General features: G+C 40.4%; 1 protein-coding gene across 2 annotated transcripts; it reads right to left on the bottom strand.

The window, feature by feature from the left end:
• Positions 1 to 826: 826 nt before the first annotated feature.
• LOC113139005 (coiled-coil domain-containing protein 60-like) lies at positions 827 to 26735 on the bottom strand. 2 transcript variants are annotated; one of them, XM_026321935.1, is made up of 14 exons: positions 26359 to 26735; positions 23953 to 24030; positions 23554 to 23630; positions 18428 to 18598; positions 17525 to 17659; positions 14726 to 14830; positions 12973 to 13060; positions 10689 to 10899; positions 8114 to 8192; positions 7247 to 7336; positions 6254 to 6394; positions 5727 to 5867; positions 5307 to 5496; positions 827 to 4211 (listed from the first exon to the last, which is right to left on the bottom strand). In XM_026321935.1, the coding sequence occupies exons 1-14, from the start codon at positions 26596 to 26598 to the stop codon at positions 4050 to 4052; spliced, it is 1908 nt and encodes a 635-aa protein (XP_026177720.1). In that variant the 5' UTR covers positions 26599 to 26735; the 3' UTR covers positions 827 to 4049. The 2 variants fall into 2 exon arrangements, with proteins under 2 accessions (XP_026177720.1, XP_026177719.1); XM_026321934.1 differs by having other exon boundaries at positions 7247 to 7339.
• Positions 26736 to 27130: the final 395 nt, after the last annotated feature.

The raw sequence follows: 27130 nt of genomic DNA on the forward strand, positions 1-27130 counted from the left end.
CATTTCACATGAAGCACATTATTATGAAGACTGCAGTTGTCAATCATCAGCCTGTATCAGCCTGCTTAAGATGTTCTTTTAACTTGGAAGAAAAAAAAAAGAACAATACTAACGTTACAATCCTAAACCTCCTGTCTTGCCAGCATCAAGTCAACCGTTTCTTAGTTGCATCACAACTTGAATGTGTGCGTAAACAAGAAGCTACACACTTAAGTGATCAATGACACATACAGCAGCAGCACTAACACACAGGCACACACTACTACTCCTCTGCTTAGTCACGGTGGCTTACTCTTGAGCTGTGAGAGATGGCTGTTCTTAGTTTCCACTGGTGACAAAGGACAGTCAGTGGAGTGTGTTAATGCATGTCTGACCCACAGCACTGAGGCAAAGCCCACAGAGGGAACAGTAAGGTGACTTATGGGAGTCAAGCGTGTTCCCGAAAGTCAAGAACAAATGGATGAGGGAGACTTTAAATATTTGCAAAGCTAACAATTCTGCCAGATTAAATTTAATGTAATCTTCATTATCACTTCAAAGTGGCAAAACCAATATGCCAATCAAGACTTTCACGTTTTCTGCACTCAAATTATACACCCTGCCTCCAAAGTACATTAACTGATGTATGGCCAACATAGACTGATCAATATATGCACCTATTCAGATCAATTTAAATCTTAAAGAGATGCTACACAACAACGACAAATTCATTGCAATATCATCATATCCTTTGGAACAAAATTCAGTATCAACAATGAGGAAAAAAATAAAAACAAGGCAAAAACATTTCCAATTAGCGAAAGCAGCACAGTCAAGGCTTCCCGGAGTGATATTTAATAGGCACAAGCTAATGCAAGCTGCAGGAGAACTGGTGTCACACATTACACAAGCCCACATTGCCATGGTTTCAGTTCCTGTACATGTGGCAGGTCTGCAAGAGGCAGCCTGTCTGCTGGAAGAACACATTAATCACTTGGATTCCTCCTACACAGCGTGGCAGATTCTCCTTTGAAGCTTGCTCAAAGGCAGCAAACCCACATAAAGATTCAGGGCAGATTAAGGGGGTTTAAAATGCACACCATGAACACCTTTTGATATCATCTAAATGAATTCAGTTCTTATAACCTTGACACAGTTTTGCAGTTTACTCACTCGGCAATCTGGGGTCCTAACTTTTTAAGATTGTTAGCAACTTTTAGAGCAGAGCTACAATTATCCCACAAAGCTACACTTCTGTACGGCATTTCACTGTTAGACCAAAACAGTCGTGAGGTTAAAGGCTCATGTGTCAGGCTGTGTGTGCCAGCTATTACACAGTCTGCTAGAACATGATCACAGAGCAAAGACAGACAGGCATGCACACACTCGGATATGTAAGCCAAGTATGGTAATTCCTGCTTTGGAAATCCATCTTTCATGTGCTTTCATCAGGACACTCAACGATAAACATCCCTTAGCTGCCACAGCTTGTACTGTGTCTGTTGTAATACTGAACACTCCTGCTATGACCAGGTGTAAGAGTCACAGATAGATCAATAATGCTCCCCTAAGTCAAAAAAACCTGCTGCATGTCAGCTTTTTGGAATGTGTTATGTGATGTAATTCCTTATGAAAGAAGGCCATACAGTCATGTTGGAGGCTGTACACAGTGTACACAGCAGTGCTTTGGCCAGTAACAAGCAGATGCTGAGCAGTTATAACATTCACCATGTTCATTATTTTAGTTCAACATTTTAGCAACTGACATTCATTAAGCAGCTTTAAAGTAAATTGTGGCTGATGAGAAAGCCATTAGTTTTGCAGGTATACAGTATATGCACATTGATGTAATCCATTCAATAGGTATTTCACTAGGTACTTCACTTGGATCAAAGTAGCGAACAGAGTTATGTTTGGAATTGTGGTGAGATCAGTCTCGGCCCATAGACATTTATGTGATCGCCCAAAATCACAGGATTTTTAGTTAGGAACAGCTAAATCCATCTGTTATGAGTAAAAATTAAACACAAAATATAAATAGATGTGACGGCAACTAATACAAAGCACAGGTAACTGCTAAGTTTAAATCATGTAATGTGATTAATACATAGTCGCAACATGGCTGACATTCTGAAAGGCAGACTTTCATCCCTGTATCCACAGCGGGTGCCTTCCCTCAATGGCCTCAGCTGTAAAAGTATCATTCATGTCAACTGTACGCTAACACTGCTCATCTATTTTAGTCAGTGGTGAAGACAGCCTTTAGCCTGCTTGTGACAGTGTGACAAGTCACTTTGGACTTGGACTAAATGCCATTTGTCACACTGACCCCACAAGTCAAATGAATGACTTTGTTCAGGTAGATCTGTGGAAAAATATCCATCCCACACCTTGAAAAGGTTGGAAACAGATCATAGTAGAAATTCCAGTATGTGTACATGACTTTGAGAACAGTGGGTGCCCTCAGCTGTTTGAGTAGCGATAAGACAACATCTACATGTGCAAAGAGCCAGCTGTGGGGAATTTATCAGCAGGACAAAGGGCTAAGCAGGGGAGCCTGCCATAAAGCATTACAGCTTTTACATTTCATATTAAAACACTGCTCACAAGGAGCATAAAGAAATACAAGAATATAATACATTTTTCACTGACATCAGCAAGCATCAATGACAAATGTCAGAACAAACAATCACATATAATCATTTGAATATGAAACTGCAGACCTATGCATAAGAACCCCAAGAAGAAACATAAGACCCCAGGTGTCTTAGTTTAAATGTACTTTCATTGCAACTGCTTCATGATGCAATAATTGTAAGGCCCAGCTTAGGTTACACAACTTACTAAGTAAACACTTCTTCTCTGTTCCTCTCCATGAAGCCAAACTCACTTTCATAACCACACAAGCATGGAGGGGCTGCTGCTCGTAAATTGGAGAGTAAATATTGAATTTTCCTGTAGGCGGCCCGGCTGTTGTGTATTGATATGAAGAGGCAGAAAGAACACAAGGTTTTAAGATCAGGACACCTACACGAGTGTGTTCTGACAGTCAGCATTTAATGGATTTTTTAGTGAACACAAATGATGTGAGCAGCTGCTCTTGCTTCTAACTGCTTGTGATGCTTTTGGTCAGAGTACAGGTTTGCTCCACTCCACAAAGAAAAGCTAAAATTGCCTTAAAATGCTGGTGTTACCATCACATTCAGTAGATTGCTTTCAGATTCTTGGCCCAACAGCAACTAAGCCTCACATATACAGTTTATCTGGAATGGTCCGCACCATGACCCAGCAGACCAGCTGCACAATAGCAGCTGTTTTTCAAGAAAATATCCCACACAGTAGATTCAGTGTCTGCACAGCTGTTGCTTACACTTTTCATCATTCCCAACTGGCCCTTACCACAGGAACTCAGCATTCAGCTGGCGATAAAGATGCAGAAATAGAAGAATACTTTCTAAATACTACAGATATATTACTAGAGATTTAATACAGATATTTTAGTGATTTCATGCGTTCCCCCTCCTGTTATCCTCCTGCACCTCACCATCCCCCCAGCTCGAGGCCTAAAGTGAAGGGTGTGGGGTTGGTCGAGCTCAGTTCACAGAATGTATGGCATTCTTGAAATGTGTGCTATCACACCGCTGCCCTCATTTACAGTCCTACACCTCCTCTTTCAGACAAGAAACTTTTTCTTCTCACTGCTGCATTACTACTTCACTTGCATGTCCTCACTCCAATGTCATCACTTAGCCAAAATGTCCTCACTCCAATACAAAGAAGTACAAGTACTCAAACAGTCTGAAGTGGCCTTGTCCTGCCCCCTCCCACATGAAAAAAAAACAAAGTACATCTTATCACAACTGGATAAGGATGACTAGGACATGGTAGTTCTTTTTAAAAACAGGGGTTAATACAAGTCACAATGACAAAGACCTGTTTCTTTTGACTATGCATATGTGATGCTGTGCGTGACAAACAAAACCAGTATCTCTTCCTTTCCTCCAGTTAGTTTTAAGTCTGTTTTAGACTAGTTTAGCATGATGCTCAACATCGAATGTACAATGTTTGTGCTAGGATATGTTATCTTCTGTGGTCTTCTTTAGAGGTCTTCGTGAGTGTGGTTCACCTTGTGTACGAGGGGAACAATGATACTGTGGGGCCAGAGTGACTCTGGAAAACAGCCAGGCGTCATACTCTTCTCTGGACATCTGGACCACATGCTCCAGGGCAATCTCACAGACCAACAGAGAGGGAGGGGGGTTGTTTAAATAGAAAGAGATAGAAAGAGAAACAGAACAGGATACTGTGACATTTTATACAGTCAAAAGTAAGAAATAAAACACACAAGCAATATGCACAAAAATGTGATTGTAGATGAAAATTAAGAACATCTCTTTATTGACTCTGTGTTGCCTGAAGTCATGCTGAGTTCAGGCATACTGCCTTTAACTTGTATTTAAATGTGTCTAAAGCGCACAAAATGATATAACACAGGAAACACGGTTGTTTCATAAGTACCAGTGAGAGTGTGTATGTAGATGAGGAAGTTAACTCTAAAACACACACATACACCAGCAATTCTACACATCCTCAGCCATTCTGGTTTCCGCATGCTGAGCCTGAACTTGAAACTACAAGTCACCTGAGGTTTGTTTGATTTGGTTCTGAGCTTCAGAGCAACATACTGTCCCAAGACTGAACACAGAAAGAAAACAGCCAGCACTCATCCCACCTCGCTGCCCATCTAAATCAGTGAGCCATCTGCTTTGGAATCTGGGACCGATGTATTGCCTCTCATTTGTGACCGATTGGGGTGTGTTCAAACGGTCTGTTTGTGTGTGCCTTAATTGATGGTTTGGTGGGAGTGACCAGCCTTTACTGTCAGGCAAAAGTTTTGGGGATTAGCTTGTGCTCATGAAAACAAGCGAGATCAAACTAGACAACTTTTAGAAGTCCAACTTGACTGTGAAGAGATTTCAGAATCAAACTTATTTTCATCTGCTACCATTGAGACTTATGTATAACCAGGATTCTAGTTTCAAAAATTCGTGTCGTCAGTAAACTTTAATGCTCACTGTTGTGTTTTTCAGACCTCACCTCACACACATGCACCTCTGATTGATGTTTTTTTGATTCCTAAGCCAATAAACAATACAAACCTAATATCAGATTTTTTGAGATATATTATTTTGCCATTTGTCTATACATTTCTCTAATTCAATTACCAAAGTTTTAGATTGCTTTCAATATGACTTACCAACATTGACTACAATCTACTTTTCATAACTTTCTCTGGGATATTTTGATGTGAGGAGTCTTATGTGTACCTGGATGGCCACGCACAGCTCAGGCAGACAGAGCTCCCAAACCTCCAGACCCCCCAGCACCTTCAGGAAGAGCTGAGGTCGAACCCTGATCGTCTGCTGCTCTGCAAAACCACTTAGCTTCTGCATCACCCGGCTCACCGCTTGCTCCTTACACACCTCCTCAGGCAGGCTGCTCAGCAGCATAAACAGCCTGACAAACATGACAGAACAAACCAGCATGAGTGTCAGAGCAACTCACAACATCATGCTACAACACGCAAGAACATGGAGCATCTTACTTGTACACATTCATACACATTCCCATCTTTGTGTAAACACAATCTGACCTCAATGTGTCCTTCCACCCACCCCACAATAAACCTCCTCATCCTGCCAGACTCCACATTCCACACCAGATAATCTATTCACCAGGCTGCATACCACATATTGTGCTTGTTTTTAGTGTTGCTGATTGGGGCCTCCCTCCCTTGGGACTTGCAGGTCACATGATAACGTGGCTGATGGGATTCAGTCATGTGACACAAGGCTCGGTATCTCTGGAGACTGGTGTTTAACCGCTCCCTGGATGTGTGAAGAAAACTGAATGAAAAGAAAGAACTGGGAGAACCTGTAAGAGTTCACCAGCACACTGCCTTTAACTTGTATTTCAATGTGTCTACAGCACACAAAATGATATAACACAGCAAACACGGTTGATTCATAAGTACCAGTAAGGGTGTGTATGTAGATGAAGTTAACTCAAACCTGTAAAGACCATATTCTGGAAACTTAATTGAAACTTTTTCCAATTAAAAATTCAACTACCATACCAATCTTTTTATATATTAACAATTTGGAAGAATAAAAATGTATTTTGTGTAAATGAGAAACATAGTTAAGTAATCATGTTGATAATGAGGGGGAGTTTGGGAAAAACCAGTCTTCTTGCATCTGGATAGTTGTCGGACCTGGCTTTGAGCTCCAGGATTTCAACGTAGCGCTCGGCCATCTCCTCAGCTTTCTCCTTAAAGACAGCTCTCAGCTCCTGCAGCATGGAGGCCTTACTGCTGATTACATCACTGATGGCTGATGGGGACTGGGCAGGCCAGCTGGGTATACAGAACACAAAAGATACACCTAATTCATTGATGTATTCATAGAAATATCATTGGGATTGTCTGAAAAGTTCAAACATTTGTAAAGGTTTACAAGCATACTCCATGTCACATGTTGCTGTATTGAAAGAATTAAGACAGTGACCTTTTTGTTGTGTTGGCTTGTAAACCAGAAATGTATTTTGAAATGAACCAGATTAATGTGCCAAATATTAAATATAAGGCTTTTTTAGATCTAAATCTCCCTGAAAGTATAGGAACTATAGCTATACACTCCCATATTTCCCAATTTTAGTGCACTAACACTTACTATACAGCCTTGATTTTTAATATTTCTGGTGTTTATTTTGAGAGTTTGTGCCATCGGCCTGGTCATCAACACATGACATGACCAGACAAGAACTTTCCACCTTCCAAAATGCTGCAAAATCAGGTATTGTATATAAACAGGGCCAGTGAGTAAAACAACCAGTGTAGAAGTGAACATACCAAGGCTGAAAAACACAATTTAAGCTTTAACCTAATGGATTTAACTTCAAATTCAGTGTGGTGGCGCATAGGGCCAAAGCATTGTCCAAATATTTACTACTGTGTACTATGATACTGTAAATTGTATACACCACTCATAGCACTTTTGAATTTATTCATGCAATTTCTTTAAACATGTTTGTATTCAGCACACATGCAAACACTGATTCATTGACAAACGATATTAACACAATCCTCATAGTATATTCAGAGACCAAAGAAAGGAGGTCAGGTCACATACTACTGCTTATTTAAGTAATTAAGGTTATTGTTTGCTCTTTGCTGAAACATAAATTATAGGTGTGGTTGCAGTCGCACCTTTTAGATTGAGATGTTGTTGCGGTCTTGGAGCCGGTTTGGTTGTCTATGCTTTGGGGTAAAGGATGTAATTTGGACTCCAATGCTTTCCTACTGAAACAGAGGATGGATACAGCAAGTAAGACCTGTTCATAGAAGAGACATTAAAAAAAAAAAAAAAAAAAAACATACAGCATATCAACCTGAGATATTTCTCAGACCTAGAATAACAGCTATTTCCCAAAAGTATGGTTGGAGTAACATAATCTTAGTTCTGTTGTCGATGAGGTAATATCTTATTAGCCTTAAGATGCTTCTGCAGAACAGGGCCCATGTTTTTTGTCTTGGCTGACTGTGGCATTCAAGGTTTTCTAGGAAGGTGTTGTGTTGTGTCCCTCAGCCAGCTCACAATTCCATTAATATGTTAGAGAAAATTCCTGACGTTGCCTTACAAATTGCTGCCTTTAGATCCGTGAATAGACCAGAGGAGGAATCGAGCTGAAAGACTAATAAAACAAAAAACTGAAGGATTGTCACTATAGAATGAGTGAGAAGAGTAAAGGTTGAGCTGCCCCTGCAGATTTCTATTCCCTGCTCTTTCATCACAATCATTCCAGGGTCACAGTGGTATTTGTCTGGCCCATGACAGCTTGGACCTTTGTGCTCTTTCTGATTAGCTGATTAGAAAATCAACAGGATTCCTGGATCTTTTCTACTATTCCAGCTATTGCAAGTGCCTGAATCATAACGGGAGCCCAGCCCTTGAGAACAGCAGCAGTCAGGGGTAGAAACTAAAGATTTATTGCAGTGCAGTGGTAATGATAGTGTAAAGATCACAACCACTATGTTAATTGTTTTCAAAATGTTGATACTGGCAGCAGAACTTACTCGTGTGCTGCACTGCTGGTTCGAGGGCCTTGGCACTCCATCTTCACCGATTGTTGGACATTCGACCGTGTGGGAAGACCTAGAGAAAATTATTATTACACTTTTCTTGCTCTTTCTCTACCCTTCATTTCCTCCAGGTGTTATTCTATATTTCTGATAACACCAAGGTTCCACTTTTTTGTCATTAGAAGGTTTCACACAGGGAGAAGAGGATTACTGAAGCAGATTTTTTTTAGTTATATTTCAATAACAAGCTCTGGGTCCTTTGTAAATATATAATTTTTGTGCCCTCCTGTGTGCTTGTGATAAATAGATGTTATTTTTTGTCTCTCCCTTTTCATATTCATGTAATGCTCACCTGTGTATAAAATTGCTTTATAAATAGGGTTTGCCAACAATTATCCCAAAAATGTCTAATGTCCTTTGCCATCTGGACAAAGGACAACACAACACCTTTTGTCCACTTTATGCTTTTCCCTGAGAAATAATGATTACTTTCAGCAGTTCATACCTTGAACTCTTCACAAAACCTGCAAAAATATGAAATAGATAAACCAAAAAGGTTGGAAACTACAGCTCCTGAGTATGTGCTGTTTTGAACATTAATCAAACCTGTAGATTAAAGTGCTTAAGTTTTTTCAGTCTGATAAGAAACCAGAAATATAACAGCTACATATAAGATCCTGTAAAAATATAATCAATGGAAATATAAGTAGGTATAGAGTTTGTGCATATTTTCCTACAGAGTAAAACAACATTAGAATTTGCAGTCAGAATATCAGTCTGTGTTGTTTCCATTTATAAGCTCATGGCTCCCCCTGGTGTTCACTTGTTGTTACTACACCATGCAATTCTTCAGAGAAGATGATGTGTACTCCCACTGAAGCAGCAGCTACTGGTTTATACATAGATGTCACATACAGTGATGACACAATAAATCTTCATGAAGCTTCCAGAGAGTGTAAAGCATTCATTAAAATCCTAAATACCAGCTTAAATGATTCAAGTTCTCTATGAACTGTGACAAAATTAATCACAGTGTGGCAAATCAGGAAGATGAGGCATTTATTAGAGTGTATAGCACGATTTCTCATGAGAAATAGCTATAAAAACCTGCAGCCAAAACTGTAATAGCCAATAACTTTTGCAAATTGCCTGGCTTTAGATTGAATAAATAGAGTTCTTATTTCAATTATCCCAAATGAATGCAGTGGATTAACTAATCAGCAAAAAAAAAAAAAAATACTGGGTGAGACATTGAAATGCAAAGATCAACCTTCTAATTTTTACAATTCATAGAGTTTTAAAAAAAAAATCCTTGTTTCTTCTCAAAGTATAGAACTCCTCTTTCAACTTCATGTAGCAGCAAAAACAATGTAGTGTAGGCAGAGCTGTGCATATCAAGTGGCCAATTTCTGTGTGTGAGACATAACTCTGGGGATTAGCTGGGACAGCAGCTAATTGCTTTAAACCAATGATGCTGAATTAATCCTTTGATTTTTGAACTCCTTTTATGATTAGAGATAGAGGGAGGGGGGAGAGAAAAAAATGAGAGCAGGAGAGTAAAGGAGGAGTAAAAAACAACCTGACAATGAGCCAGGCAGCAACGGTTAGCTGAACAGTCTTTTATCAGGAGGTAGTGATATGAAACCTGTAATCTACAGGAGGCGGGGGAAGTCGGGGAGATCAGATGTCTAATTATACTCTGCACTGAAGCTTGAAGCAGTGCACTCTGGGAAGCAGTGCAGGTTACAGGAGGGTTGAGTCCTGGCTAAAAGGCTCTGATCACCCAGTGGAGTGGTGTATCGAACAGACACAACTCTTATTTTGGGTTCCATTTCTGTCTCAGCAGGTGGTGGGTAAGTGTGTGCAACTTGTGTGTTTATGAGGCTGAAAAGAGAATTTTACTGCAATCAGGTTATTTTTTCTGTGACAAGGAGCCATTTCTATAACAACAGAACTGAGTTTTCTGTGGAACAATTTGGAGATTTTGCACTTTGACAGTTAAGACATTGTTCTGGCTGATCCTTTACTTTCTAGGCCCTTTCAGGGTTAAACTGGGTTTAGAGTTGAGTTTAGATTGATGCTGCTACTATCTGCATTTCTGTATCATGACAGGAACAGTAGACAAACATATATAAAAGGAAGGTAACTGTTTTAGATTATGATATGAAAAAACATCCTCATATACTATGCCACAACATGTGGACAATGAACTAGGAGAATTCAGGTCACAGTTAGCGTGTAACACAATGGGTAAGGTTTGAGGCAAGTGTAATAACATGTGCCAGTACACTGTTACTGGGAAAGGTCTGGGGTAACACTGCATTAGCCATTAGCAAAATCAAATTTTTGGTGAGAAATTTTTTTACAATTACTAAGCTGTTTGCTCTGTTTTATGAGTTTAGATGATCAGTCAGTATAGAAACCACTAAGAGTCTCTTTCAACCTAAATTGGAAAAATCTGAATTAAGTTGCTTTATCAAAAAACTGTGTTTTTGTAGTCTACCCAAACATTTTTATTTGGCCAAAGAAATGCCTGTATAGCTAAAACACTCCAAGTATCACAGCTTACACTTTGAGGGCAGCCGGTCTGTCTTCTCTGCTGCTGCTGCTGCTGGAGTCCCGGTGTCGTCGTCAGGGCCTGGGACCAACGAGGACAGGCTGCTGCCCACAGTGGTGGAGGTAAGGGCCAACAGGGAGGTCACGCTCATGAAGGAAGACTTTCTGTAAGTGTAGAGGTGAGCAGAGGAGCTGCGTGGGTGCTTGGGATGAGCTCTCTGAGGCTTTTAAAGGAAACAAGCAAAAGAGATAAAACATTTGGTTTGTGCACATTTATGAGGGACACTTTATGTTATTGTCTATACACAGATTGTATGCATACAGCACTGACAGCTGCTGTTTTGCATGCTGGAGTTTCAACCCATAGAGGTCAGTACAATAACGCTTTCCTACCATAAAAGATTACATGCTAGCAGCTCTTTCAACATTAATTCTATAATCCTAATCTAATAATAAATTGCTAATCTCTAAACTGTTATCTATATGTATAGGGAACTACAAAATGAGTCTTACTAAAAACAAGATACCTCTAATATGTTTGTGTTCATAGAAGCCACTATCAGCAGAGAATTTAATAGGCTATAACAGGCTCCAGTGTAACTACTGAATGGCTCTTGGTATTAGCTCTGACAGACTGACCAAAACCTGGCAGTGATGGTTTACAGTTACAGTGTTTTTTTGCATCAAGCTCCACTTTGGCCAAACAAGAACAATCAGAGTTTGATGTGTAGCCATCTGTGTTTAGCAAGTTATTCATAAGAAAACGACAGCAGATCAACAATCAAAACAAAGCACAGAATCTGTGACATGTTCCTATAATAACATCTGTTTTTGAATAAGAATCTTTGAAAGCAAAGTCCTACATTGTTGGAACATTTGATCCTTTTTAGTGCAAAAATATGCAAACACGCACACACACAAGCTGACAGGCAGCAGGTTGGCACACACCAATAGCTAGACCCATCTCTCAACTGAGCACCACATATGAGCAACAGAGCCAGACACGTCTCTCCCTCCCTGTCTCTCCTCCCTCTCTCCCCTATGCCCTTCCTTCTCTTCTGCCTGTCTGTCATAGAAGACCCAGACCTTGAGTGTGTGTGACGCTGCCATCAGCCTAATTATCAGGGTGGAAGGAAGCACAACACTTCAGTAACAGTGGCAACCGCTCTCCAAATGTCCTCTGCTGCCACACACAGCCATCCCCCTAAGGAGTAAGTCGATGTGTTTGTGTGTGTTTGAAGATGCTTCCTGCTTATTGAGTCAGTCTGTGGGTGTAAGCATGCATGCTTGACTGTTTAAGTAAGTGTGCATGTGCATCAAGATATAAGGTTTGGAGTTTATTAAGTGTTATGCTCGAGCATGAGCGAGTAAATGCACCTTACTTCTCTGGTTTTCTCTGTGTATTTGTGTGTGTGCACGTGTGCATGTAGGAGTCATAGTGTTGTATCTCTATTCTGCAGGGCAAGGCAGGTAGGGGACATTGAAAGATAAGTTCTGGGCAAAGTCCAACCTCCTGCTGAGATCAGAGTTTATCCACAACTCAGGGGAACAGAAGTATGTGGACTCCTCGATGTTACACCCACATGTGACTTGACATTTTATTCCATCAAACATGGGTATTAACATGCTCCTATAGCAGTCTCCATTCTTCGGGGAAAGTGTTCCACCACATTTTGGAAGAAGGCTGAAGGTATTTGCTCTGATTCAGCTACAAGAACATTAGCATCCCTGATATTGGGTGGAGTCAGAGTTCAAATTCAATTTAAATTTGTGTATTGGTATTGTCAACGACTCCATGAAAAAGGTTAAGACTGGTTCACAAATATGTACATGTCTTTTTTTTTTAAGTCAACATTTTTCTGAAACAGCTGGGCATCAAATGCTCAGATGGGAGCAAACAGTGCATTTGTTGCAGACTATTTTCAGCAGCAAATGAACATACATTTGGTTCGCTAGTGAGCATTTACAGCAGGATGATGGTCTAAGTGGGACTGCCTAAAAATAAAGTGCCTGTGTTTATGGTAATGAAGGAACATGTCACCCAGTGCAGCAGTATGGCTCATTTAGTAGATCAGTTCATTGCTGGGTTTGGTCTGTTCTTGGTATTTATTGATAACATAAAAAATAAAGAATGTCCCTAGATTATTGCTTTAATTGGAACAAAGTGTTTCAGCCCAAACCATTAAAAACAGCCCCAGACCAAAGGTTTGGAGATATAACATAAATCAAATTGATTAAGAAAATATAATAAAAAATAATGACGTTAATTTCAGAGACCAAATAAGAGTGAGAAATACCTTTGTTGAAATAAACTGTTCCCATTTCTTCTCAATGGTTCTTTCTTTTTTCAATGTCTTTATCGTGGTCTTGCCTCGGCCAGGGTCTCTGTGAATGGAAAATAATAGCTGCTGTTGTGATACATTCATCAGTCCGGTGACCTTCTATGACTCACCACTAGTCAAAACTGGCCTTCAAGGCAGAGACAGCTCGAGAGTTGCTCTGGTCATTATCAAAATCATAATTCATCTTATCGTAAAAACTGTGTGCTGTTTTAGATTGATGCCTAACATCAGAGCTGCCCGCCCCATGGAAGGCCCAGCAGTGTTGTAACCTTGTGATAATGTTTCATTTCATCCTCTCCTTGTCTTCCTGTACTGTAATACCTCAGCTGGATCATTTGGCCCATAAAGCTTAAGACTTTCTGAGAAATTGGATTTGAAGCTGAGTGAAGGCCCTGGAGGCTGTAACATGACGACGTTTGGGTGTAAAAAAAAAACTCTTTGGAGTGCTTTTCCTCCCTTTCCTTCCTTCTGTTCTTTCCTTTTTCATTTTTCTATCAATTATTCAAGGCGCACAGTGGTGTGCACTAATATTCCTGTACTACATTCTACAAAGAGCCATTGTGACTGAACGTATCACAGTCGCCTTTAAACTTTATGAATTCATCTATTCTCCCAGTCCAGGTCTCCTTTGACACTTGAAGAAGCTGCAGCATTAAAATCATTATATGCCCTGTCTCTCATATTACCATCAAAAGCAATAGAAAAGAGAACAAGACAGAATGAGTGTAGGAAGCTCATAAAGATCATAATAGATCTATATCAAGGCCAGGAAAACAAAATATAAAAGAGATGTAAAGAGGGAAACTGGGATAGAGCTGCCTTTGAGGAATTATGCAGGTTACAGATGCAATGCAGCAGCAGCCCTGTGGCTTAAACATATGAATTTAAGCACCACACAGCTGCTGCTTCTGCACTTTCTCTCCATTTCCTCACTCTCAACTCCCTGTGGTGGGTCAATATCACAGGAGCTGGAACCTGAGGGGCGGGGGAAGATGGAAGAATGCAATCTCCTCTCTAAGTCTGGACCCCCTCCGGAGCTTTGGAGTTTATATTTCATCCAGCACTGTCAGCTGGGGCCTGCAGCTCCTGGTCAACACCATTCTTCATCACCAGGCCCTCTACAGTACAGATTCAACATCTCTTCAGGTGGCTCGCTTAAAAGCAGTGTGGATTTGACACAAGTTAGTCATTGGTCAGTGCGCAGAGGTCAGTGCTGTAATGAGCTGATGGGTATGTCGTGCTGCTGTGTTTTAGCCTCTGAACTGGGGCTTCACACAGTGGAATCACTCTTTAATTGTAAAAGACAGTTCATCTATTATGTATGTGATTTTTTTAAGAGTATGAAGACCACCCCTGTGATGACCCTAAAGCTCTGTGTGCTTTTGTGTGAATGTACCATTATTCCATCAAAGATGAACAGTGTCTAAAATGAAACTGACTTATTGTTTCATAAACATTTTAAATACACAGGTCAGGTTTGAACAAATACAGCGTACTCAGAAGAAACCAGATTCAATACAAAAATGTTTGATATTATTTGGGCAAATCAGTCTTGAGTTTTAAACAGGAGGTTGGGCTGGTTTATTTTAAGATGCAAATCTTACCCTAGGCAGCTTTAAAAAACAGTTTCCTATTCATGTATTTGCTCTAACTGATCACTGGTCAGTTGTGTGAGTGGGTGGTAACCTCTGAACATAGAATAACCTACTTGGAATCCCAGCAGGCAGTGAGGGGGCCGACTCTACCGGACCGATCCAGAGTCAAAGCCTCCAGAAGCCAATTCAGACAGCACAGCTGGCGGTAGATGACCTCCCTGCACACAAAGACATGAGCTTCAGCATCAAACTGAGGTCTGTGACATTACGAATGCATCAATATGATTTTATTACTACATCTCTGACTTCATAATATAAACAAAAACCCAAGACACAATAGAAATGGCACATATTATCATATGACAGATTATTACCATACAGAATTAGGTTCAGCTGGAAAATGTTTAATTTACAAAATCCATTCCAGCTTAGTTTTACTGAACTCTTACTCTAGATACACCATGTCATTGACCAGCGGTCTATTTCATTTATTTACCCACAAGCAAATCTATGGAAAGAGTCTAAAAATGTAACGCTTCTCTGAATAACTTGTCTCACACTTTCAGAGTGACTAGAGATTGGACAGAGTTTTGTGCTCATGCATCATTGTTACATTAATGCTTGGTCAGTCTATATGTAATTACTGTGGTCTCAGATCAGATCACTCTGATTCCAGTGTCAGCACAATTCCTGTTAGTAGCCCTGAAGACTGGAGGGACTGAGCTCAATAGTTTGAAAATTGATAAGGGTTTAGGGCAATATTAGTTCTTCTATAGGATTTGAATTTTTCTAAGACCTCTGTCACAATGTTAAAGTTACAGAATACCCTGCCTCTAATTTTATGGTATTGTGGGGTACTGTATTGTGTTTATTGTTTACAGACACTGACCCTTTTTAATAGATTGTTTATGTCATTTGTTAGATTTATATACAGTACCAGTTTAGATACAACCAAACAAACCAAATATGAAACATAATGATTTTCATTTAACACTTTTTTGCTCATTGTTATTTTATGGGCATCATGTTTTCAATATTAATACTACAAGGCAGCAGAAACAAAAACAAAAGGCTTAAATGAAGAGGTGTGTCCAAACCTGTAGCTAACACTGTGTGAGTTATACTGTGGTCATAACACAGTGCTTATGTTGCACATTAGGCCTGACTCAAAGATTTCCTTTGTTCTTAGCTCTCTTCTGAAATAAAAGTTGAAATACTTTTAGCATTTTTTTGCAAGGTCTATTTAAAGACTTTGCATTAATGCCATCAAGACAAATCCCTGTAGAGCTACTGTTTTTAAAAAAATGTCTCTTATTCCAGTTCGGATGCATGATGGCCAAATGAAAAGGTATACCATGACTCATCAATCAATGGTGTAACGCTCCTTTAATAACTGACCTTTATTTCCAGTCAAGTCTTTATTAAAGGTAAAAGAAGTGAATAAAAACAGTGACCAACTCCTCAATGCAGGAGCTACTGTAGTGAGAACAAATGCAAAACATGCCATCTCCCTAAAAGCTTGGTTATAACGTCACCTGCAGTCAAGCGGTGCCGTCTGTCAGCCCAACACTTTCTTACTTTATGACCACATCCATTCCCACCATTTCTCCCAACGCATCAAACACAATATGATTTCCGCCTCCTTCTCTGCCACAGTCGCCCCTGCAAACAAATGTTGCTGCCCCAGGTTGCTCCAAGCTCTTTTCATTATCAACAAGGCCATTTGTCTGTCAGGCAGATAGTCTGCTAGATTAGGATCTGTCAGATGTCAGGTAACGGCCTTCGAACAGGGTTGTTATTTTCCACAGGTCAGAGAAAACAAGCCTGTATTCTGGCAGTGGCAGTAATACAGTGTCAGAGCAAATGCATGTTGAGTTGGAGATGTATCATAAACACAGACTAGAGTGAAAAGAAAATGCAGGCACAAATCCAAAGCATCTCCCTGACATCTATGAAAAGATAGAACAGGCCTTAAACACTTACAGCATCACTTATTAGCATACAAAGTATACGATAATGGCCAGTAACACTTTCGAATGGTTTAATATACAACAGTATAATTCTATTGTCACATGCCTAGGCAAGTAATTCATAATTATGGGAAGTGGACAAATGACCAAGTCCACAGCTCATCTAAAAATATCAGATAAAGTGAATCAGCACTATTCATAAATGAACCAATCGCAATTTATGTCCACACAAACATGCTGAGACTTGAACTTCGTCTCCCTACATGCTTCAGTGCGCTTCAAACCAGGGGTTTGTGGGACCAGTTACCTTGGTATTTACAACAAAACAGACGTGAGATTTGAATTGAAAACATTTTGTTCAAAAGCTAGTGCTTGTTGATTGCAGGCAGCATTGTAATCAGATCCTCTGTGAAGATCAAAACAGTGTATAACATTCACAATACAGAAAGCAATAAATGTTGCTTTTGGAAACCTGAGTTTTGATCACGTTTACTGTCGACCAAGACCTGAGATTTTAACAAAGGCACATCTGTCTTCTTCTGACACATTTTTCAGTTCAGCCATCATCAAAGGAGTGAAAGAAATAGTAAGTAAAAGTATCTGTCAAAAGTTTGGTGGTACATCTTCTGTAATCTGCACTGCTTGTTTTTCTTTGTTTGAAGTTTACTGATGTGAAATTACAGCTGGTTGACATAAATAAAAAGGATGAACACTGACTAAAAGAAGGCGGTGGAATAAGTACAGCAGCTGTTCAAAATCAGGCATCACAACATTTTAATTTACCAAGGCACAGGGTGTGGCTATTTTCAACAAGTGAACAGTTTGATTGTGAAACCTACAAACTGCATATGGTGCAATGTGCTTAGACAGTCCATCACTGTTCAAGCACCGAGCTGTACATTAGAAGGTTACTGTGTTTAGTATCGTACATTGCAACCTTACCTTGGTGCTTGGCTCAGCCGAGGGGAGGTCAGAGAGTGATGAATGGGGGTGAAAGGTCGTGCTGACTGCCTCTTCTTCCTACGTGGTCTTGCTTCATCTGCACCTGAACAGCTGGTCCCCACCAGCACACACCACCTGAACGAATATATAAAGTGATTTGTAGGCACGACAGGAATGTTAACTAGGTATGTAGGTTCAACATATTCATTTTTTGAATGTTGATGTACGTTTTTTTTTAAAATTATACAACCTACTACAATTTACTTAACCATTATCAGATTATAAAGATGAAGTCAGTGTCTGCAAAATAACCTTCAAGTTATCATGTGGCTCCTTAAATCCCCAGTGCAATTGGTACACTATAGGCTATTGCACTTACATATATTAGCATAATGTTTGCAGTTGCATAAAGTCTGAATTCTCAGAAACTGTCAGCACTGTGAGTCTGTTGATATTCTATGCTTCACATACTGTAGGTCTACGCCTAAAACTAGAGCTGTATTTATAAAATATTTGAGGTAGTGAGCCAGTATTAAAAAGATGATAGGAAAAAGGAGAGTGAGAGACAGGGGACAGTCATTAAACAAAAATCCCTGAATAGATGCAAGCCAAGGACATCGTGGCTTATGATCAGCTACCGAGGCTCTAGACTATCACATTCCTTAGCGACAGTGTAGGGACTGAAACATTCTTTTGTCTTCTTTTGACATATCAGGGAAAAAATGTGCAAATAAGTAAAAGTATAATATCAGGAAGCCTGTAAAGTGCAATCATGCTTTGTAATGCCAAGTACAGAGTATCCATCATACACTGCACACATACTGTAACCAAGCTTGTAGAGGAAGCCAGAGGGAGACACTGCAAGATGAAATGAAACTGAGCTGATGTGAGTCGTTGCCTCACCCTTCTGAATCGCTGTCTGAGTCAGAGGAAAACCTGGGAGGTCGTGGCTCTGTTCTCAGCTGCTCCTCCCTCCTCATCCGCCGCCTTTCCTCCTCCTCCTGCTCCTCCTGTTCTTCTTTCTGCAGGAGGTGGAAGTAGCTCTGGCCTCGTTTAATTGATGATGCCAAACGCCTGCAAAGCAGAGAAATACAAGTGAGAGTGAGAAATACAGGGTATCACCAGTATTCTTTAGTAATGATGTGTTCACTTTCCAGTAGTATCAATGACAGAAATGGGGAAAAAACCAAAATGCACATAAAACACAAAAGTCTACACATTAATCTCTCATCTTTCAGATATAAAATGAGTTACAGTCACTAGAATAACCCCTCATAGCTATGCATGCATAAACACACACACAGACACACATATACACATTGTAAATCATCCAAATCAGTGCACACCAAAGCAGCAGGCAGGAATAAATGACACCTAACTGGAGCATTGTGGGAGAAACGTGCTATGTCTGGCCAGATTAATGACTTAATTATGGTGGTTTAGCTTCCAACCATAACCTTTCCACAAATACTGTTTGCTTGTTTTTCTCATGCTGCACGCGTAATTACCTTTGCATTAATGGCGCAGTGGAAAATTAAAAGACGCATGCACAGACACATCTGTTGAGGTGACATTGCCAGGAGACTAGCCAAGGTAACACACCTCTGTGTTTCTTAATTTCACAGGAGTGATTTGCCTTCTTGGGATTCAAGGGGGCAGGAAAAAAAAGCAGGTCAAAGTGCAGGTTGCTCTGATGCTTGTTATAGTGAGCTGGAGTGGTTTACGTTGCACCAGTAACAACCAGGGGGCAATAATTCAATATTATTGTTTATATAGTTTTAAAATTTCTCTCTCATTTCTGTGACATCATCCCATTGTAACGTCTTTGGGGCAAGCGAGAACATGCTGTGGGAGAAAGTGGGGGAAACAGTAATGAGGATTTGAGATGGGCCAGACAACGTCAAAGCAAACTCTGAAGCTAGAATACTTTTTGGCTCGTGTGCCAGGCAGGCAACGTTCAAGCAAATGACAGGGCACCATCTTTCAGTCTGGCCTCCAGCCCCTATAACAAATCTATCATGTAAACCTAACCCCTGGAGACAAGCACAAGTCAAGTTGACTGTATTTATATAGCAATATAGACACATTTTTTCAAGAGGTTTTATTAATCTGTACTTGACACCTTTAAACCTCAGTATGCTTAAGGAAAAACTCCTCTGAGGGTGTAGGTGCTGCAGCTCACAGCCTGGCTCAAAAAGTCTATTTCACAAACACACTCAACATAAAAGGAACTAATTAAAAATCACACATTGTGTAGGTATCACAATCACTCTATCACAATTACTCTTAATATCAAAATCAGAGCCATTCAGTCCAAAGGAATTTGATGCAATGTCACAGAATGGCAGCTCTAATTAATTTTATTCCATTTGTGTGTGCAGTTGTTGGAGCATGGTATTCATTTCTTAATAAAACAATGCGATTTCCGGTGTTTTTAAAAAATATTTTATGCAGTGTTTTCAATGTGTGTATATTAGATCCTATTTGGCTTCTCCATCTGTCCAAAGCAACTTGTGAATGAATTTCTTGATTATACACCAACAAGAAGAGGCGTAAGGGTTGGAAAGTTACGGTAACCTGACAATATTCTCTTGACCCTTCTTTTCTAGGTGAACTAGATTTTGTGTAAGGGTGAAAACAGACAAGAAAGGCACAAATGCATGCATATGTTCCAACCCTCTGCTGCTCCAGTTCTTATTTGTTATCTAGCGAGCAGCTGGCTGGTAATATTTCGCCCACAAGTGGAGCCAAGCACTTCAGCCTAGGAGGGGGGCACTGAGCACTTGTGTTCCAGCATGCTAATTTGGCTTCGTTCGTGGATACGCAGAGTGCACCAGTTTAGCTCGGAGACATGTCTGTTCTATGTACATACCACCACACCCCTGATATTACTTATTAATCTTCAGATGTGATCTCAGTCCAAAATGTAGCAGTCTTAATTAAAGTGTGTTTCTATCAGCATCGTTAATGACTTGCATCTTTAAATATGCAAAAAGTTTTTCCCTGGAGTAGCTGCCGGCTGCCAAGAGTGTGGGAGGTGGCTCAGTGACCTTGCCTCAGACGTGACTAATTTTGTTAGCTCTTTGTGATAAAGTGACTTTTTCACTTTAGTTCAGCTAATGTTTTTTTTTTAATAGATTAATTTCTTCTAACTGACAGGCAAGAGTGTTTTTCTTGCTGCTTGTATTTGATGCACCACATGCACAAATGTTTGTGACAACAGCACCAGTTGTGCCTGAATGTAACATGAAAGCTGAACAATTATATGCTGAAAGGAAATGGGGAGGAGAACGATGCTGACAGAAAAAAAAAAAGCTGCAGAGTCAGTGACAGGCTGCACTATTTGGTGTGACAAGAAAATAAAAGACATTGGGAAGACGCAATGTATTATCAATACATAAACACACAATGAAACTTTTGTGTTTGAAAGCCAACAAGCTCTGAAGTTAAACCCCATTCTGCCTTTTCTCATCACAGCCATCTGTCCTTCCACTCAGTAACACGTTATTCTTCTTTGTGAGTGAATCATGACCACAAATCATAGGCTGGCTTGAAAAGCTCAATAAAGATGACAAGGAGGATTTGAAGGGTGGTTAAAAATTGATTGCAATGTAAAACATTTAGACATCTGTGCATGGGGGAAGGGTGGTGGTGGAGGGAGACTGATTTTAAGAGATCAGATCATGGGACCCCTTGGGTGGCAGCTTGTTGCCAGGCAACAAAAGAGAGAGGGTTCAGGAAAGGTGAGAGGATCTTTACAGTGATTAGACCAACTAAGATGCTGTGGCTCTACTGAAAATCAACTCCTTGTTTCGACTCTTACATCAATATGAGTTCCCATGTGAATTTTTAATGACAGTCAGAACAAACATGGTGAATCTTGCAGAGTGTGACGCAAAAGCCACTGCAACGTGAACAAGTTTAAACACGTTTCATAATTAAATCCTAAATATAAATCTATCAGAAGAATGAAACTTGTGAAGCATTATCTGTCAGCCGCAACGTGATGTAAAACAGGACTCACAATAGTGTTGACAAGACAGCGTGGGATGTTTCATGTCAACATCGCCACAGACAAATGGCAGCCCGTGACAACACAAGCTGGTGCAGTCATAAACAACAGAGCACCACAGGCAAGGGTAAGAGCCAAAATGCTCATTAGGCTTTTGTAGTGTCTGCTGCGACAAAACTGGAACGAAATGACAGGAAATACAAAACCAAACTGGACTTTCATGGTAGCTGCACCACATAATTTCATGGATTGTCATAGTTTGCCCCCTGTTGTGACAGAAGTGACTAACTGCACAGTAAGGACATGAATTCATCATTCATACATTCATTCATACACTATAAGATGCAAAGAAAGTTAAGAGAAAATCTTATGTACACATGATGGTCGTGTGCAGGAACCACAATCACATTGAAAAGCATTTTTTAAAATTGGTGTCCTAATTTCCATCTCATCTTTATATGGAAGAAAAGGAGACAATTGCTACTGGAGTTTCTGGATTTTCCTAAATTATGTGACAAATCTTTTTCAACAGAGGATGACTGGGGCCATTTATTTGATGTTACGCAAATGTCATTATCACATTTTCCGATATTTTTGTGATTTTATTTGATTATGAATTCTACTTTAAACAAAAGAGCTCCAAAAATGTATTTTCACATGGTATTGACAATAAGGGTCAGTTCATCCAAATCTCTCACATACAAAGTTTGATGTACAATGAGTTATATATGACTCTGCCACCAGCCCAGTGCAATGCAAGTCAAGCTTGTACTAAATGGAATTGCCATTCAGTGTCACTGTGCTGTTCTAAACATGGAAAAAAACAAAACACGGCTACTATGGAACATTCACAAACCTTACTATGAAATGATTTCATATAAACCATTTGTACATTAGAAAATACTCGAAGTAATTGGATGTTTTGGGAAAGAAGCTTTGTTTTCTTGCCAAGAAAGCCAGGAAATGCTTAGCCCATCTAGCCTAGCAGATGGAAACAGCTGCCTACAGCAGCCCTAACACTCAATAATGAACAGTAACGAACACGCAAATAGAAAAGAGACAGCAGAAAACGCATTGGCAGATATTTAAAAATCTATATAAATAAAACTAAGAGCAAGGTTAAATACTAGAGGTAAGAGACAAAGCCTTTAGTGTAATTACTGTGGTCAGAGGAGATAATGGTGAATATGGTGCTGCTGAAAACAGACCACACTGCATGTCAAACATTTTCAGCTAACTGCCTGGACAGAAAAAATAAACCAGGCTGATTGGGTTTAAGAGCTTTGCTATGGCCAGAAAAGCATTGAGATGTATGAGGTTTCAACATATGAGCGGACAGAGAATGGGCTGCCATTTGGCCTAAAAGCCATCACAGCCCCAAATCATTACGACTGTATTCACTTGCAGGGATAAACAGCCACAATTCACCTGGGGGTTACTTTCTCCTGTGAAAATGGCAACCTTTCACCATAACACCTGTATGAATAATTCAGCACCCTGGGCTCTATCAGAGCCTGTCAGAAATGTCAGCCGGTTGGAAGTCCCCTTGGCTGCCCCCAGAGGATGTTGTCTCTACACCCTGCAGTAGGGTTAGAGGGTTGCGATTCCGCGCACGCACGCACGCACGCACACGCGCGCGCGCGCACACACACACACACACACACACACACACACACACACACACACACACACACACACACACACACACACACACACACACACACACACACACACACACACACACTGGACCAAATGCCACAATTTTTCAGTGCCAGCACTGCAGGCATTGCAGGACACAGCAGCTCTGAAAGCTTAGTATACCTGCAGTGACCAAAGTGTTGATGAGCTATGTTATTGCTGAATGTGACTTTTTCCATAAATAGGTGCTACTTTCATTTGTTTCAGGGGAAAAGCAACTAGACACCATGTATTTATATCAACACTGTTTCCTGTAAAAAGATAACCAAAGGGATTCGTTTTTCCATATTTGCTAAACGCCCACAGATGTAGCTCTCACCTGGCGTAGCCCAGATGCTTCCTCAGGGAAACAATATCGGCTCTTTTTCCAGCCTGTGTTTGACAAACAGGCAAACTCTGAAAGGAAAGCGCATAAAACAAAGACATAAAAACAAAAAAGTAAGCAGCTATTTTCCTTTCGTCTTTTGAGTTGCTCTGGAACTCAAAAACATTTCTTCACCCATGACAGGCTCTGCTGCATTCCCATGTGAACTCTGTAGAGGTGAAATGAGCAGCAAGCCAAGAGAAAAATATGACATAAGAGGTAATCAGGCAATTAAGCTATACATAATTAACTACAATGAGTAAAAAACATCCCAAGTGGTGTTTTCTACAGTGTAAATTAGATAACAGGGTGTGAGAGGAGTATAAATGTGGGCTTAATTATTAGCAGTTGCACCTTGCTTACTCCTGTGGAATCTGGAGGTCTGCTGTAAAGGGACTGGTTGCCTATCCTTGGTAGATCATCTGTCGTCACCTATGAATAGATCAGAGGGGAAGCAAACAGGCATTAGCTTAGATTGGATATTCTTAAGGATTTTAATCTGCTAATATACTTTTTTTTTTTATTATTTCATTCAGTTAGGGATCTAAAAAAAACAAACAAATGAAATCCAAGGGATAACATATTAAAGTTAGAACATTTATTTCTAACAGGGTCTCAAGCTGTTTGAAAGAAGGAGATAAAAGCAAGGTGGGCCCTGAGAGCTCAGTGCAACTTAAGAAACACACAAAAAGACACTTACTGAAATCCACTGAAAATACAGAAAATAGCTGGCTGTTTCTTTTTTCTAAATGCTGCATGTGTCGTCAAACTGCTGATGGTGTTTTCTTTATCTACTTCTGTTTTGCTAATTGCATGTGTTAGTTGCAGTACACTGAGCTCTTGGGGCCACTGTCAGGCTGAATTTAGAAGTGGATTTGTATAAAATGATTCAAAACTGATGTAGAACATTTCAATTTAACTCAGCGTTGCAACCATGAAAACCAGCAAACATGTACCAGTTAAAATGTGACTCCTCCGAATGTCACTGCTTTCCTGATGTATAGGAAAGATATAGCTACAAATCAAGGACCAAGCCAAGCTCAGGTGTCCAGGCTGCAATGTCCAAAGAACAGGAGAAAGTGTCAGAGAAAGTGCAAATGCCATGGCTGTCATATTTCAGCGTGAGGCTTCGCTCTGCACGGTCCTGCCTCTGTTAGCCCCTGCTCCACCCCACTGTCTCTCCTCATCTTCTTCCTCACCCTCCTTCTCCTCATCATCCACTTGTCCCCACACACGTCTGCTGATGGATGAGCTCATTTACTGCAAATCTCTTTCGAGACAAACCGTGACACTGGTGTTGCCTTTCTTCAGTGGGTACAGAGAATAGAGACCTCAGCCCATGAATATATGTGAAGGCACACAAAACATAATGCAATTGTTAGAAATGGTCTATACAGCAGTTTTTTTCCCAGCAACACCCAAAAGCAACACAAACTCTGAAAACTGTTAACATTGCATTTGTCTTAACAGCGCCACAGAGAGCTGAATCAAAAGCATTGTAAATGCAATAACAGAACAGGAAACTGCAGAAGATGAAATTGTCTGGCTTCCCTCCTTAGTGATTTACAGTATATATGGGGCTATTCGTGTTCGCTGTAGTCATAGAGACGGTGGATTGGCAACAGGCATGGCTAAACCAATCCAGCAAATGAATTCTTTAAGCAATGGCATCATTTCATGTTAGATCGAAGTTCAAGCACCACTGTGTATGATTCCTGGCTCAATAACGGAAAAAATATATTTACATAGATAAGACACTGTTTTGTTTTCTCATACAGACCATGTCTCTGTTTGTCAGTCGACCGGCCTGTCTCAGCACCTGAGCCAGCCTCACAATAACTATGATGAATGCAGTGTCCACAGCAACAAACCAGCCATTTGACACTTCATCCTCCTTTGATGCATTAGCTGCAAATATCCCGTGGATCCATGGCGGGCTGGTTTGAAGCCTTGTGATTCGCTGTGACTGGCCTCTGGCAAGCTCTCCCCTGAGCATAGGTGACTGTAATCATCTTACAAATGTCAATGTCTTACTTCAAATGCATTTGTTAGCAGAAGCAGGCTTTGGGGGATCAGACACAGCATCTGTATGGGGAAACAGACTCTGCAGAGCCTGGGCCTTCAAAACTCTCTGACTCAAATCACACTGAGGATGATTAGAGTAAACTAGGTCATGGGTGAGTTTCCAAACCTTTGACCATAGACCCAAAAAAAAAAAAAAAATGTTTGCATTTACAACACACTTGATTTGCCTGAGTTTAGAAAAGGCTCAGCGGTCATTAAAAGTGACTGGTCTTGGAGTGGACTCCTCTGTGTAGCAGAGAGGAGCCACTGATGAACGAGAAATGAAAAGGGATCACACACACATGCAGAGAAAGATATGAAAATATCACCTCATAAGGGCATTAGAAGTTGAAGGACGGAAAAGCAAGAGGGGCTATGAAGACTTTCTGATCTTTAGCAGGTGCCAGATGGGATGGGATGAATCAGAAATTAGGGAAGAGAGAAAAAGACAGTTTGGATACCTTAAAATCATTTTTTATTTTGAGCTAGATGAATAAAATGCCATCTTTGAAGCAAATCCAAACTCAGGACATCAAAATGATGTGTTTACAGTGAGTGGGGAAATGCATTCTCCTTTATACACATACAAACAAACAAGCAACACACACACACACACGCACGCACACACACACACACACACACACACACAAACACTGGCAGAAGTCATGCTGGCCTGCAGGCTAATCGCTAAAATACCTTTCCCATGTGTTGCAGTCCCGGACAAAGGGCCACAGGTTTCTCGTCCAGACGTGAGGTCCGTTCAGCCGAATCGCTTGATGCAACGGGAGCTTTTCGGTCACCCGGCCGGGTCAGGTGCAGCTTTCCACGGTCACGTTTCTTCCAGGAGTCAGGCTCCTCCGCACTGGGACATCGTAGAGTCCTCCGAGACCAAACCGAGCCAGGTCTTGCCGTGGCCGCAGTACTCCCATGACTCATGATTCCTGACTAGTTTATACAGGAGCAGCTGAAATCTGACTCGAGAGGACAAACGCTGTTAATAAGTGTAAACACAAACACATGTTGACAAACTTCTCGCCAAGTTTCTCGCGTGTTTTTTTGTGCCCCGACTTCCGTTTCCCATAGCAACGATAAACGAAGCTCCGCCCACAATAGTTCAACTATGTGGCCAAAATTATGTGGACACTGCTTTGCAACCTGTAATATTTGACAGCCAATTCACCCATGTTGTTATTTACAATGCATCCAAATGATTGTGACATCACTAACAGATCAGTGCGTATTTCTATTCCAAACTACATAGAAATAAGTAGTAAATTCAAACTGTAGGCCTTTTCACTTTATAATCATGGCAACTCCAGAGTCAGATAAAGAACTCAGTGAGATATTAAATTATCTCTGTGACAGGATGTGAAGGATTTTTAAAAATGTAAGAAAATTTGAAGAAATAATTACAATTAATAAACTTTATAATGGTTCCCACCACTAAAACAACAGGTGATATATTACC

The sequence above is a fragment of the Mastacembelus armatus genome, chromosome 9, assembly GCF_900324485.2.
Source record: "Mastacembelus armatus chromosome 9, fMasArm1.2, whole genome shotgun sequence".
NCBI classification, from domain to species: Eukaryota; Metazoa; Chordata; class Actinopteri; order Synbranchiformes; family Mastacembelidae; genus Mastacembelus; species Mastacembelus armatus.